Below are 16100 nucleotides of genomic sequence, written 5' to 3'. Positions count from 1 at the left end.
AAGGGATTAAATGACTTTTTAGTGTGTGATTACAGCACTTGCCAAAAACAGTCATAATGTATCTCCTGAGATTTGTATTATTGTATTATTTACTTATTATTTATAACGATAATCAATCAGCTTTTTATTTAAATAAAAAAACAAAATAAAGCATAACACATCCAAACAAAACAGACTCTACTGAAAGACTGGAGACTGTTTTTATCAAGTATTTTATTGGTATTTTTTCCACTAATGTATTGTAGCTTAAACTTAGTTGTATATGTTACTTGTTTTGCTCTTGCTTTTATATTTTGGTAAGCTAAATCATCCTTTCCTATTATAAGATTATTTTCTACTCTCTTCTACTTGCAGATGGGAAGAGGCCGCGGCAAAAACCAATCACGTGGTTAAACAACTTTCGCGTCGTTGTCATGGAGCTGTTTATGAAAATCCGTTTTTCATTGGTCGACGGTTTTGTCATGAGCGAAATACGTGCAGTCATTGGTTCGCACGGCTTCCTATTGCGACCAATGGCGATGCGCGCTTTTTACAAACTGCTGCGAGTCCAGGAAGTTTACAGCCCACTGCGGTGTGAAAGGACAGAAACAAGGATCTTTAAATCCGCACAAAACGCCTGGAAAACCAAAATATTTGGAGTTAATTGTTACGGAAACACTTACTTGGACGCACAGAAGGAAATAACAGACGCCTTTTTCTATCTTGAAAGTATGTAACGTATGTAATAAACGGCTTTATGTGCGTGTCTAGCATGTGCTAACAAGAAAAGACTTGACACTTAGCCTTCTGCTACTTCTCTTTTTAAATGTTGGCTCGTCGTCACATTGATTTGTACTTTGCGCAGGCTTAATTACTATCAAGTAAAGCTATGTGTTAGAGTTGCTAAGTTTATTTTTAATATCATTCATTGTGGCTGCATGAAGCTCATCCCGTCTTGACTTGCTTGTTGTTGCTTCCTATTTTTGTTAACTTTGGATTGAATTGTTAAAGCTTTTGGAAAGAATTGAAGTCTGATGTTTTTGTTTCTGTGTGTGTGTGTAGTTTGTGTTTGTCTCTCTTACAAACAGTTTTGCTATTAGCCATTAGTATTTAATGCTGGTTGCTCACATTTCATTTGTTTCCCTTTTGTTGCTCCTGCAGTTGTTCTTCACACCTTGCTATCATCATGGACTCCTCTCCAGTCCTTCGTCAGCAAAGTCAAAACAAAATACACAGTGACTTTCGGCGGTAAGCCAGTTTATGAAGTACTCATTTCCTCATTAAGTTTCTCCTAAACTAGCGTACTGGAGCTTGTTCTCCATGTCCTGTAACAATCTTGTCCACTTATTCTTTGATCAGATATTATAACAACGTGTGCCTGTTGACTGCTCATGTGTAGACAATATTTAGCATTTGAGAAACATGTTTCTATGAAAATCAAGCAACGCTTAACTCTAGTTGCATTCATTGTTTTGCATCATCTTTTTCTGCACACAGATTGAAGAATGAAAATAACAGAATGCCAGCACATCCAAAACCCTCCAAACTCCTGTCTGCACCGCATCTTTCCAACCGAGATACTGAGAACAAGGATCCAGAAAACTCAGAAGTGGGTAGGAAGGCACCTGTGCGACCAGGTGGAAGTCGGCTTCCGGTGCTCGCAAAGTCCCTTCATCTTCAGACCCCATCCAACTTCAGCCAGTCTCACTGTAGGTGGGAGGAGAAACCTCTGGCTGTAAGTGCTTCCTTTCCATCCTGTAGAAATAGATGTTTTTTTTATTTAATCAAATGATTTTTTCCGTTCTTAATAGCTTATCATTTTCCTACAGGGCAAAGCTAAGAAGAAAAAGCCATGCACCAGGCCCATTCCTTTCAACCTGTCGCAGCCCAAGAGCTCAAGAACGGCTACAGAAAATCAGCAGCACCTAACTGTTTCACAACCAAGGACTGGCGCTCTCGCTGTCCAACCTAATAACAGTGTACGCGGTGCTCATCTAAAAACCCAAAACATTAATACAAAACCTACTAAAAATCCAGCTACACTAAACGACAATGTGAACCCAACCAAAGGTTCAGGGAAGTCTAATGGAAATACACCCCAGCGGTCAGGACTGTCTGGGCTTTCCAGCACATTTAAGACTTCAGCCACTTTGTCCCATCCTCTATCATCAATTTCTAATAACACTATGCATCAGAACGTCATTACAACTTCTGCACCGGCTGCTTTTAATGCAGAGGCCTGTGCAGATAACATGAAGCTGCTCAGTCTCAAAGATTCAACCACGACATCCAATGCTAGCCAGAACAGGCAGCAGCCTGCACAGGGAAATGTTTCCAAAAGCTCTACTGGTAAGTGAAGTCTTTGCTTTTGAGCAGATCACATTTGTGATGTGCCAAGTATTAAAGAAAATGTTAGCGTCTTGCATTTGCATCTAGGTATGTTGATACTTTTGTATTACACTCAGCCCACGCGATACATCCCACCTTTATGAGGGTTATGATGTTCAGTGGTTTTTGAAACTGTATTTCAGAGTTGTTGACTTTACTTTATGATCATTTTGAAGTATATAGTTTCTGGTGCTGTATTGATTGATTTTTTTGTTAAAAGATAAAGAAGACAGTGAGATAACATGTAAAAGTGAGAACACTTGTTTCCATCATGGTCCCTGATGTCAGAAATACAGGAAAGACATAAACAAATAACATCCAAAAAACATTTAAAACAACAAGCAACAGGATACGTTTATTTACACAGCACATTTCATACGACAGGCGTAAACTCAGTGTGCCAAAAAATAAATATTAAAAGTAAAGTTAACACCATACATGGAAAAATCTTATGCAACAAAAACATATAAGATAGGAAGCTATAACAGATAAAGAGGTGTTATTATTGTTTAAAGGGAATAATAACAAAAATAATAATAACAGAAAACTTAAAGAAAATGCTACCTGTTAACCAATCATTTAAGACCTGGACAAAAAAGACAACTTTAATATGAAACAGCAGCCACGTAACCTCAACCGCTGCCCTATTGTGCTTCATTTCAGTCACGATCAAAATGTGTTGAAAGTGGTTCACCTAAAAACATAATGGAAAAAAACTATGCAAATGACCTTGCCATTTTCTAATTGTGTTTTGCTGACGATTTTTTTCCACCCTGTTTATATAAATGAGTAAAAACACCTCTCGTAATTCACAGTACAGTTCAGCAGCACCACAAACTTCAATCTTACAGGTGAATCAGCTCCTCAAATAGTTTCTACAAAAACTGAACATTATAGTCTTCACAAAGGTAGGATTTACTCCAGGAATATTGACTGCATTAGTTTTAGCTCTGTACACCTAATAACTTGGCAAAAGCAACAATTTTAAATATAGTTTTTGTTATTTGTTTAGTTGATTGGTTTCTTCTATTTTAATGCTGCTTAACACCATCTGTAGAACAACTGCTTATTTTTAATTAGAAAGCTAGATAGATTTTTCATGGTTGTCTGCTCTTTTTAACTTAGTTAATTTTTACATGTGAATAGCAGTCAGCAGCGTTTCTTATGTGTTTCAGACAAAGGGGACAACTTCCAGGCTGACCACGCGGCTTTGCTCAGTATCCTCCGGAATGAGGGAGTAAGTGCTTCAGGTTTTGGATGTGCAAGTCCTCAGACCAAACCCTATAACTATCTGGTGAGTTGGTTTTATAATTGTTGTTTACGGCCTTCCTTTAAAATGTCTTTTGTTCTCCACACTTTTACTGATGGTTTGTTTTTGATGTGTTGGTTTTGAGCATTTATTTTTGTCTGAATACAGACTTAACCATTTTAAGAACATGTTTAATAATCATCTGTTTGTTTTCACCCGTTTGCAGCCCCAGCGAGTGTCTGTCATGAAGAGTCGACAAAAAGCTGGACCGACCGCAGGTAAGCACCAGACTTGAAAACACACCATGTGCCTGAATAAACAGTCTGTGATCACAGTAGATATCAAAGTTGTTGTTGTTGTTAAATGCAATCACAGTGACTGGGTGACATTAGAAATGCCTCGTCTTCTTATTTAATTATCGAATTGTGAAGTGACATTCTGGTACAGTTATGAATTTGTAAGGCTGCTTACACAATTTCTGATTAAAGGAATAGGTTAGTGGTAGAAGAGAATGAAGCTAATTATAGTACTTGTAAAACTACACGGTATTCTGTATTAGTTTCTTCATGTTAGATTACAAATGTAAATGAATTGGTCTTTGCATGTCAGTTAAATCTGCTCTCTTTGTACTGTCTTACAGGATCAGTGAAGTCGGTGCAGTTCTCTCCTGACCCGACTGCGCTGCAGAGTATCCTGCAGAACGAGGGAGTGAAGGTCGTAGGGCCTGTGGGTGCCACACCCCTGAAGTCAGTCCGTCCATCAGGCAGAGGCACTTCAATCTACACAGTATGTACACATCACTTTTGTTTTAACTTGTTTTACTTCAAGCTACCTGCTTTTTAGTTTATTACACTGCTCCTGAACAGTTAAGTTTTTTGTGTTGCCTCTTTCTCAGGCTCAGAGAGTGCCGGCTAGAAAGAGTCGTGCAGAGGCGACCGGAGGACCAGCAGGTAAGATGTAGAATTAATGTACTTGTTATCTTATGTGCATCTTTATATCTTTGTCCTTTTACCCAGATGTGACACAACTGTTTTATTCACAGCAGCAGCTCTCAAAGAGAGTCCACTGAAGAAATGGACTCCACAGAGAGTCCGCAACACCAGGCATCAGCCCATGTCTGCTATGGTCAGTATGTGTGTGTTGTGTACTCGCACTATGTCAGTTAGGTGTGTAGTGTTGCTCACAGTCACTCCCTTATCTTGTGATGCTGCTGTTTTCAGAAATGGCATCTGTCGACACAACAGTCACCGTATGGTGGCACCCCCGGGCTGCAGAGCTGCAAGACCAACCTTCAGCCGCGCCAGGAGGTGAGAGCAGGAAATCCCACGTCTGCAGAGCTTTTACACAAATCTGTAGCTTTTATTTGTTTTTGTTTTCTGTCACAGACCAGAGATATATGTGGTGATCTGCATATTCTCTGTATCACAACTGATCTGACTTTCTTGTTTGTTCGCAGGAGATTGTCCAGAGGTTATTTGACGATCAAGAGGACGAGCAGAGCACAAACGTGACAGACAAAGATCCTGAGACACAAACGGAGCAGCTCCCAGTCACAACTGTGAGAAGTCCAAACCTTACAGAGATCCATACTAAATTTAGATCATGTTATTTATTTAGAATATATTGTAAACTAAGTGTCCACTCCCTCACTCCTCTAGACTGAATCCCACTGTGAAGAAAAGATAGAGACTGGAGCCAACAGCAGCGAGGACGAGGATGAGGAGCAGAGGATTGGGGGAGGACATCCGTTTATCCAGGCACTGCAAAGAGAGTCTGTCATTTTTTTCTCAACCGGCAAAAAGCTGTTGAGAGCTCCACGTTTTGAGCAGCAGGAAAACTCACCCCATCATGAGCAGGCTGGCCTGGTTTCATCAGAACAGAGAAAGGTGCTGCCAGTACATGAAGAGACATCATCTGTGTCAGAACCAACCTGTCGGAACACTCACTCGTCTGTTCAGAGTCTGCACAGAGGTAACACTGACTCATCACACTCACCCTGATAATTAGTCTTACGGCGTCACATACACGATGAAAGAACGCTGAAATGTTTTTTAAAGTGTGACTTTTTCCCGTTACAGACCTCTCTGTTCCGAAAACTGGTGCTCTGAGTTCTGCAACAGCGATGCTGCGTAAGCGTCTTCCTCCTCTGGAGGAGCTGCGTATGGACGAGGAGGTGGCCACCTACACCTCCATGTCTGCCCCGACTGCCCCCGGGTTTGTCCCCCCTCGGCCCCGCTGTGGAAACCCCCTGGCCTCCATCCTGCACTTTGAAGAGTCCTCTGTGAGTACACAGCTGCGCACTTAAAAAAAATACACATGCATACAAACATGCATATTCTCTGTATATATCCACAGATACACAAGCTTATTTACATCTTTGTCCTTTTGTTTTCCAGAGATTTGTTCCGATCGTCTGTGATCTCTCGTCCGGTCCCTCCTCTCCACAGAGCTCTCCGCTGCAGGAGAGATGACTTGCACTAAACAGTATTTGATTTGTGAATAACCAGAGTGGATAAGCTTACTCTGGTGTACTGAGACTTTTTTAATGGAACTAATGTTGGTCCAACACTGTTGTTGCCTCCCCAGTCCAAATAAAACCCTGGTTGTATTGTTTTTTGGAAACCTATCAACCCCAGTTGTCAATGTTTACGATCGCTCTCAGTAGACGCTTTCTAAAAAAAAAAAAAAAGGTAATTTCTGTAAAATATCTTTTTACACTGCAGGCACTGATTTTGTATTTTCCATAAATGTAGATGCAAGCCCACTAGAAACAATGTTTATGATGTGACTCAAGAAATAAATGTTGGAGAAATATTTTTTTCAGTGAAGACTGAACTTGATCAGTGTTATAGCTGTAGTATACGTATATGTTAGGATACTCAGAGAATTGAATTTGCAATTTTTAACACAGCAGACTCTTCTTGATTAATTTTCTTGATGTACAGTGTTTATAATAAATTTCTATTTGCTACTGTCTGGACATGTGTGATTTTCCTTTCAGCACTTGCAATTAGTTAAAGGGGCAAGCCATGGATTATTTTTTACATACTATAATGTTAACTTTTAATGAGAAGCACCAATCAAGTGTTGGTGTAGAGATAATGACAGTTTGTGTAATGGAGAATCCAGTGTTTTGTTTCACACATGCTTGTGCTTGACATAAAATTAATTGTCATCAATCCTGATACTCAAGTAATAGTTTAAGTAGTTTATTAAAGAAAAATATCAAATATTTGCTCATTTGGGACACTCAAATAGGATGTGCTGCTCTTATGTCTTATAGTCAGTATTCAAATAGCTTTTCTAAAAACCCTTCAGAATATATCTGCCTCAGGTGTTTTGTACTAAATCTCTTGGGCACCAACTATCATCAGAAGTCTGTTAACTTCAGGCAGTTCATTCATATCTTCTGAAGTCTTATGCTGCTGTCACCAGTTACATGAAGAAGTAAGACGGAGTGGAAAAGATCACTTTTATTGCTTGCAACAAGATACGCCATATTGTCTTGCATTCCACAGATTGTCTCTGAGCCAGATGAGGAGTTCAGGCCTTTTTCTGGAAACACGTTACAAGATGCAAATATCAGCAGAGTCATGTTATATCATGTGACACAGTATCCTGTTGGAATACAGTACTGATAGTACAGTACAGTACAGTACATGTGAAGTACACCCCGCTGCTGAGTGAGCTCAGCTCTGACAGGCAGTTTTCACTGAATGTCAAACGTCGTGCCAAGTTCCTGGAGACCAAAGAGATTAATTCAAGCAGTTTGTATCGTGTGACAAACCTTTCACAAACATAAAGGTATTCAATTTACAAAACTGCTAATAGAAGAAAGGCGTACATGTCATATGATTACTAGATTATCAAATTTGTTTATTTTTGTTCATTGATTAATCTTTTAAATGACACATTGTCCTTTGTTTTCCTCAAGAGATTTTGACAAATATAAACCAAAAAGTGGCAATTTTCCTTCAAAGTCCTTCTCTAAATCCTTTAGATTTTGGACATAATTAATCCAGACTGTTTCCTGACACATGAGTGTCATGTGCATTGTGTTTCCCGGTCTGTAACTGTCCACTGCAGGTGGTAAACATGGCCTGATGTATATTTAGGGTGGAAGGGTATCAGTGGGAGGGGGCTCGGGATCAGTTGTCTATAAAGCCTGTGCCTTCACTCGTGCCTCCTCTGAGATTGAAGGAGGAGAAGCCGCGCTCTCTTCTTTCTCCTTTTCCCCTCATTGTGATTCACCTGTCTGCCGCCAGGTTCCTCTGGAAACATGTCCAAGAGTCCAACCATGGACCCCACAAAGATGGGAGTTGGACGCTCCATCGCCGTGCTGACATCAGGAGGAGACGCCCAAGGTAGGCAGAGGATTATAAGTTATCGCATCTTTATTTTGTAAAAATGTTAAGACATAAAAATGAGTCAGAGAAGCTGTCAGACAGCATCTTCTCTGCTGATGTGTCTGAGCACTACACTGAGTCCAAAGCAGCTGTAGATATGAGAGCCAACAGAGTATCATGTTAATGCACTGACTGCAAAAGTAAGTTCAGGAGCCAAATAACAGAAAGGGCAAGCAGCATGTTTTCCTACACGTCAGAGATGCACGGCTGAAGGGCAGCTGTCAGGGGTTGATGGATGCTTGACTGTAAATCCTATTCCTCGTGTGCATGATAAAAAGATTATGCCATCACCCTTGTTTGAGGGGGAGTAAAGCTTCAAATGGAGGACAAAACAAGGACCAAAACTCTTAAGATTGGCAAAATGTGTGCAGCAGATTAAGATGACAAACTTTACAAATCAAGTTTGATATGAGAGTTCCTTCAAATATCATCCATTCAGGCTCTGTTCCCCTTCAATAAACCTAAAAAATTGGTGTTAAGCTCCTTTAAACAACTTCTCCATCGACTGTACTTGAAGTCCAGGTGACTGATGTTTCATATTCCTCCTCTCCAAACCGGACTCTAACCCTTTGTGCAGAGGCTTTAGCCCTTATTTCACATCTTTGGGGCTAAATTTAGTGCCGCTGACCTTTTTCTGGTATGGAGGAGAGAAACGCCCCCCATGCACAGCTGCTGTCTGGTGAAACAAGAGCTTCAGTGTGCCAGCCTGTCACAACACAAGCTCACGCTGTGGCCTTTAGTGTACCAGAACATACAGGGGCAGAGATGGTACACATGGATACACAGTCCCATAAACACCTGTCCTTTACTCAAGGCTATTTTTGTCTGATCTGTTGCCAGTGAACAGGTCGAGTCACTTAAAGGTTAGGATGGGTTTGTATGTCTTAAACTGATATCTGACAGGGAGTGTTGAACATTGTCTTGGCATGTGACTCAAGTCATTTGGTCCAAGTATGAAGTCTAAACTAATTTGTCTTTGGAAAGTCAAGTCAAAGTCGAGTCCCTTGTTATAGCAAATCACATCAAGTCAATTCCTTTTCTGCCAAGATACCCTTCTTATCTGCAGTATTTGGTCTTAATAAAGAGAAACAACAAGGTGTTAGTACCTGTCAGATAATGAAATCATAGCACAATTTATCTAAACTGTTCAAAGTGTATGGAAATTAATTGAATTTGTCTTTTACTTATTGATATTTAGTGAAATAAATGTAATTAATCACAAGCAAATAACTTGTAATGAGTAAATGAGTATAATGAGTAAAGTCATTTGAGTGATCATACAAGTCAAGTCAAGTCACAAGTCTTTAACTTGGTCCAGGTTCAAGTCTCAAGTCATTTATTTCCACTCAAGTCAAGTTGCAAGTCATCAAAATCGTGACTTGCGGTGACTCGAGTCCAAATAGGGAAACCCTAAAGGGCCATGCATTCATACATTTTATTTCCTCCGTTTTCCCGTGATAACGAGTTAATTTCATTTGTTTTCTCGAGATCTCGAGTTATTATCTCGAAATAACAACTGCGGTTTTCCCGAGATAACGGGATAATTAATTAGAGATCTTGAGCTGTTGTAACATTCATTCATCCCTTCGTCAAAAACTAATTTAGTGTAGAAAGCATAAACGCACAAAACAAACGGAGAAATAGACTTACCTACAGTAGTGTACAAGAAACCCATTGATCAGCATGCCATGCCACTTGTGTGTGATGGAAATCTCAGGCCTATCATATCACAGTTCACAAGTTTCGTTATCTCGAGATCTCGAGAAAATTATCCCGTTATCTCGGGAAAACGGCAGTTGTTATTTCGAGATAATAACTCAAGATCTCGAGAAAACAAATGAAATTAACTCGTTATCACGGGAAAACGGAGGAAATAAAATGTATGAATGCATGGCCCTTTAGGGCTTCCGTATCGATATCTCTGTTGTTGTGTAATGTGAGTAAATTAGGTTTCACAGGTGATGTTGTTAATGTGTTTTAGGTATGAATGCTGCTGTGAGAGCCACAGTGAGAGTTGGTCTCTACACCGGAGCCAAAGTCTACTTTGTTCATGAGGTGAAGGCTGCACACATTTCACTGACATGTCGTGATATCACAAAAATACAGCACATGCAGGAACTCTTAAAGGTGCAATTGTGTAAGAATTGGCCACCTAAACAAACAGGGGGCAGCACATCACCAGAGTAACCACTTACTGCTGCTAAAGGTAGCTGCTGTTAGCTAGATAGCTCAGTTAGCTGTGCAGTTAGCGAACCAGACTGGGATCTTGGAGTGGTTTTACGAGAAAGGAGGACCGCGTAGCATGTTAACTTCAGTAGATATCTCTGCAACACACTACACAAACGTCTCTGATGTGACATCAACACTGTTGTTTCTTCACACTGATGTTTGTTAATTTAAAAGAAATCTCAACAAAAATTCTTACATACAGAAACTTTAAGCCTATGAGAGATTTGTATATTATGAAAGTTATGAAAGAACAAAGTGTGTTTTCACAGTGTATGTTAATGTTCGCTGCTGCAGGGCTACCAGGGTCTGGTGGATGGAGGAGACCACATTCGCCCCGCCACATGGGAGAGTGTGTCCATGATGCTTCAGCTGGTGAGTGATATCCAGATGAGTTAACACAAAGAAAACCCCAATGCACACACAATGCAAGCTGCCCACAAGAGCCACAAATTGTTTTGGTGGGGGTAGTGGTGTGGTGTTTTAACATGTTATTAAAAGGTTAGTTCACCCAAAATACAGATCCTTTACTGATACATAGACACAGTTTTGTGTGTAGGCCATAAAAAGTGTTTACTCCAGATAATACGCAGAATGCAACAAGTAACTGCGACAGAAAGATGATGGACATTAAATAAAACCACGAGGCTTGTGATCCAAATTTCTATCGCCTGTGTCGTCCAAATAAAGAGGCCTGGCACTGGAGAGGGTTCGACATGCTAAGATTAATGATGTGTGTGAAAGTCAGCAAAGGTTTGGGAGAGGGCCATGGCAGATTTCTAGGATACCGCTTCTTAAGTGCTGACCTCATTTACTCAGTGTGACGCAACCTCACTTAGTGTGACTTCAAAGCATCTTGAAGAGTCTAATTTCACAGTGTTGGAAAGCTGCACTGATGCACGTCCCGCCACAGAAATAATTATTTAGTGTGTATGACATTGTGGAGTTAAATTTCAACAGTCACTGCTTCATTATAACAGCGTTAAAAAATATTTTGGTATCAGTAACTGTATTAAAAACAGCTTCTCTTCTTCATGTGTCAGGGAGGTACAGTCATTGGCAGCGCCCGCTGTAAGGACTTCCGCTCCAGAGAGGGTCGCATGACGGCAGCTGGCAACCTGGTGAAGCTGGGCATCACCAACCTGTGTGTGATCGGAGGCGACGGCAGTCTGACTGGAGCCAATGAGTTCAGGACTGAGTGGAGCGGACTGTTGGCTGACCTCGTCAAAGCTGGTAAAGAGACAAACATAGAAGTGGTATTAAATCCTTCAGCCTTTTCTCATTTTGGGCCAGTTTCTTAACAACTATTGGATGCATTAGGAGGACATTTTGTATAGGCATCTGTGGTCCCCAGAGGATGAATCCTCACGACTTTGGTGTTCCTCTGAATTTATCTGTATCACGAGGACACATGTTTTTATCAATGGTACCTTCTCTGACTCTGTTTGTTTCATTTTCTGTAGGCAAGATTACTGATGCAGAAGCCAAGCAATCTTCCCACCTGAACATTGTGGGCATGGTGGGCTCCATCGACAACGACTTCTGCGGCACCGACATGACCATCGGCACCGACTCCGCCCTGCACCGCATCATCGAGGTGGTGGACGCCATCACCACAACTGCACAGAGGTCAGACATCACTGAGACCCTCCTTCTATGTACACAGTGATGGAGAGGATTCACTTTAATATTTAATAAGTCTGAAATGAGATCATAGCAGTGGTGAATAACAGTAGAAATGACTGTGTGTTGTTTGACTGTTTGGATACTTAAATCTGCTACAAAATCTTCTTTCTTCTTTTTACAAAACACTCTCTGGTTATCCACAGCCACCAGAGGACATTTATCTTGGAAGTGATGGGCAGACACTGTGGGTCAGTACCATTTCTGCTTGGTCCATTTGCTTTACTTTTGCAAAATGCCGTATCATTTGCAGAGATGTTGCCTGTAAATGGATTTATCTTGTTGTCTGCAGGTACCTGGCTCTGGTCACGGCTCTGGCATGCGGTGCGGACTGGGTCTTCATTCCAGAGATGCCCCCAGATGAGGGCTGGGAGGACCACTTGTGCAGGAGGCTGACAAACGTATGTGTGTCTTTATTTGCCCCCCAGCCTGCTCTAAACACCACTACATGCGTCATTCAGAATGCAGAAATGTCTTTTTATTTCCTCTGATTGTTTCTTTAGCAAAGGGCCAGAGGTTCTCGTTTGAATGTGATTATTGTGGCTGAGGGCGCCATGTCCAGAGACGGCAAACCAATTACATCTGAAGAGATCAAAAAGGCAAGCCCTACTTTCTATTATCAGTCTGGTTGCACAGACAAACTGTCATACTAATAGTGGGTTTATTTGTCTCCAGCTGGTGACTGACAGGCTCGGTTTTGATACTCGCACCACTGTTCTTGGACACGTACAGAGAGGAGGAACACCCTCCGCCTTCGACAGAATCCTGGTAAATGTCTCAATAAAACATCAAAAAGGCTTTAAAGGACGATGTACAATACAGAGCTACCACTGCCTCCAGTATTCACACACACACACACACACACACACACACACACCTGATGATCTGACTGTTTGTGTGTCGTACAGGGCAGCAGGATGGGTGTGGAGGCGGTGATGGCGCTGCTGGAGGCCACTCCTGACACTCCTGCCTGTGTGGTCAGCCTGTCTGGGAACCAGGCGGTCAGGCTGCCACTCATGGAGTGTGTGCAAGTGGTACGTCACAATGTCTTCTACCAGGTTTTAGTAAGTTCTTAGTACCTATTTTGGAGGATATGCTCTGACGTTGCTCTTTGTGCTCCAGACCAAAGATGTGACCGCCGCCATGGCTGAGGGCAGATTTGAGGATGCCATCAAGCTCAGAGGAAAGTAAGTATAGAAAGGAGACATATAATGCTCATTTTCAGGTTTATAATTTTACTAGAGTAGGTCTACATGCTCTAATGCTCAAAAACACAATTATTTATTATTATTATTTATGATGTGCAGGAGTTTTGAAAACAACTGGAACACATACAAGCTGCTGGCTCACATCAACCCTCCAGATGCGAAGGTAAAACCCTCATCACATTTAAAACAGATTTTTCTTTATCATGAATAAATCTTAATAAATCTCTCTCTTACTGACTAGAGCAACATCAACGTTGCCATCGTGAACATCGGTGCTCCCTGCGCTGGTATGAATGCTGCCGTCCGCTCAGCAGTCAGGATGGGCATCATCCAGGGTCACAACATGTTGGCCGTCTATGATGGCTTTGATGGCCTGGCTCAGGGACAGGTACGTGAACATCTTCTTCCCTCCAGATGTCTTTTTGTTACGATTTGGTGAGATCTGTGCAAAGAGTAGTAAAAATGCTGTTCTAAATGTTTTGGGGGAAGCAAAACCAGATGAAAAAATAGAAAGATAAATGCATCTTGAAGCAGGAAATCCAGGAGAAAATGATTAGTTTTTTCTTCTCACTACAGATTGAGCCTATCACCTGGACCACAGTGAGTGGCTGGACAGGAAAAGGAGGCTCGATGTTGGGCACCAAGAGGTAAAACATAAGCTTTTGTTTCCAGTGTTGCCGCTTTTGTTGTAAAAACTACAAAACGTTAAACTGGTCAATTTGTCTCTGTATTACAAAGATCTCTGCCAGGTAAAATGTTGGAGGAAATCAGCCTGAACATTGCCAAGTTCAACATCCACGCTTTGGTGATCATTGGTGGATTTGAGGTAAGACGTGTCGGCCGTTCGTCTCTTCTCAAACCATAAATACTGATCTTTCCTTTCCTGAAACAAATTAATCTCCATCTTCTTCTGCTGCAGGCGTATGTCGGGGGTCTGGAGATGGTTCAGGCTAGAGAGAAATATGAAGAGATGTGCATTCCCATAGTGGTTATCCCCGCCACCGTCTCCAACAACGTCCCCGGCTCTGACTTCAGCATTGGCGCTGACACTGCCCTCAACACCATCACCTCTGTAAGTCTCTCAACAGCAGATGTAGACACATAAAAAAAAAATGGCTAATTGCATTTCTTCCACATTTCTTTCTGCAGACCTGCGACAGAATCAAGCAGTCTGCAGCAGGGACCAAGCGTCGCGTGTTCATTGTCGAGACTATGGGTGGATACTGCGGCTACTTGGCCACCATGGCAGGTCTGGCAGCTGGGGCCGACGCTGCCTATATCTTTGAGGATAAATTTGGCATCAGAGACCTGGAGGTGAGCTGATGACCGGACCTGTTTATCCAGTGTGTCTGCACCTTAAACAGTGATGTGTTCTAATTGTATTCTGTGGTGTTTGGTCTCTAGATGAACGTTGAGCATCTTGTGGAGAAGATGAAGACAACAGTGAAGAGAGGCTTGATTCTCAGGTAGGTTTTAGTCAGGTGGGCGAATGCCTTCTTCTGAAACCCAGAGAAAAAGGACTATGACTCTGGAGGCACATAAGTCAGCTATAAGTCCACATTCCTTTAATTTGTCTCTGTTCATTTTACAATAGGAACGAGAAATCTAACGCCAACTACACCACTGACTTCATCTTCAACCTGTACTCTGAGGAGGGCAAAGGCATCTTTGACTGCCGTAAGAACGTTCTCGGACACATGCAGCAGGTTTGTAAAGCGTCTGATCCAAAGCCAGAACTAGATCTATGTTACAGTCTAATCAATAACACACCTTGACTGTCCTTCTTTGACTTCAGGGTGGCACTCCCACGCCCTTCGACAGAAACTTTGGCACAAAGATGGGTGCCAAGTCTGTTCTGTGGCTGACTGAGAAGCTCAAGGAGTGCTACAGACACGGTACGTGGGCCTGCCTACACCCAAGCCTACATTACCCACAATCCAATTTAGCTACTGAGTGATACACTTGAGGCATATTAATAATAAACTGTTTCTGATGGTTGATAGAAACGATATTTCATGACGTGTTAACTGAACTGTTTCCCTTCCTGTGTCCTTCAGGTCGTATCTTCGCCAACACACCAGACTCCGCCTGTGTGCTGGGCATGAGGAAGAGGGCGCTCACCTTCCAGCCTCTCGCTGACCTGAAGGAAGACACCGATTTTGAGTAAGACGCACGTTGCTTGGTGTCACAGTAAGTGTGTTTTTTAATGGTGAACACATGGAGTAATCCCTCCTCTGTCTGCTGCAGGCACCGCATCCCCAAGACAGAGTGGTGGCTGAAGATCAGGCCCATCATGAAGATCCTGGCCAAGTACGACATCAAGCTGGACACGTCCGAACACACCGACATGGAGCACGTGATCAAGAAGAGGAGTCCTCTTGGGAAATAGGCTCAGTACAAAGCACTTGTCTCATCCAACTACCCGTCCAACATGCCTTTGTGAACGGAGCTGCTGTCTTATCCTCGTTCTTTCTCATAACAATGAAATGTTCTGCTCACACAGCTCATAACTCTTAAAACTCTCAGTAAACACATTTTGCAGAAGATCACAGATATCAAGAACCTGATTAAAGTTATATTTGAAAAAACTGAATTCTTTGTGCTTTTGTTAAATATTTCAGAATATGAATTGTTCTGATAAACAATTATAATAAAACATGTTGAGCTGATACACAAATAAAGGTTTGGGTTGTGTATTACCTGGTTTTGAACATGCTGCTGTGGTTGAGGTGAAAGCATTAAGCATTAAGGGAATATCAAACTATTCATTCATCTTTTTGTATCTACTGTATGTATCCACTGACACAACTGCAGCTGTGGGCATAATGAAGGAAACACTGTCACTGTAGTATGTTTAAAGAAATTAAAAAATTACTGAATTGAATTTAGCAGGAAATGAAAGGAGGGTAGGGGGCAATGGTGTCCCTTGTGTTGACTCCAGTCAAACTCTGCATATACATC

General features: G+C 41.7%; 2 protein-coding genes across 3 annotated transcripts; both read left to right on the top strand.

Moving 5' to 3' along the window:
- Window positions 1-517: 517 nt before the first annotated feature.
- On the top strand, window positions 518-6596 carry troap (trophinin associated protein). Of its 2 annotated transcripts, none has more exons than XM_084367142.1 (14): window positions 518-708; window positions 1141-1227; window positions 1477-1714; window positions 1809-2328; window positions 3543-3661; window positions 3843-3894; window positions 4257-4402; window positions 4512-4566; window positions 4662-4741; window positions 4837-4923; window positions 5073-5174; window positions 5275-5587; window positions 5695-5897; window positions 6013-6596. In XM_084367142.1, the coding sequence occupies exons 2-14, from the start codon at window positions 1166-1168 to the stop codon at window positions 6085-6087; spliced, it is 2052 nt and encodes a 683-aa protein (XP_084223268.1). In that variant the 5' UTR covers window positions 518-708; window positions 1141-1165; the 3' UTR covers window positions 6088-6596. The 2 variants fall into 2 exon arrangements, with proteins under 2 accessions (XP_084223268.1, XP_084223267.1); XM_084367141.1 differs by having other exon boundaries at window positions 519-708; window positions 4659-4741.
- Window positions 6597-7793: 1197 nt separating this feature from the next.
- On the top strand, window positions 7794-15747 carry LOC311265358 (ATP-dependent 6-phosphofructokinase, muscle type-like). The gene is made up of 22 exons (XM_084366936.1): window positions 7794-7980; window positions 10004-10077; window positions 10546-10623; window positions 11292-11481; window positions 11712-11877; window positions 12078-12122; window positions 12224-12332; window positions 12435-12530; window positions 12607-12699; window positions 12840-12965; window positions 13054-13118; window positions 13239-13302; window positions 13381-13527; window positions 13716-13786; window positions 13878-13965; window positions 14059-14211; window positions 14289-14453; window positions 14544-14605; window positions 14734-14845; window positions 14935-15034; window positions 15197-15302; window positions 15387-15747. Exons 1-22 carry the CDS (start codon window positions 7896-7898, stop codon window positions 15526-15528), a joined length of 2337 nt encoding a protein of 778 aa, XP_084223062.1. The 5' UTR covers window positions 7794-7895; the 3' UTR covers window positions 15529-15747.
- Window positions 15748-16100: the final 353 nt, after the last annotated feature.

This window comes from Pagrus pagrus (assembly GCF_965226575.1).
Source record: "Pagrus pagrus genome assembly, chromosome: 11".
In the NCBI taxonomy this organism is placed as follows: Eukaryota; Metazoa; Chordata; class Actinopteri; order Spariformes; family Sparidae; genus Pagrus; species Pagrus pagrus.
The sequence above is the reverse complement of the archived record's forward strand: the minus strand, read 5'-3'. Positions and strand labels throughout refer to the sequence as shown.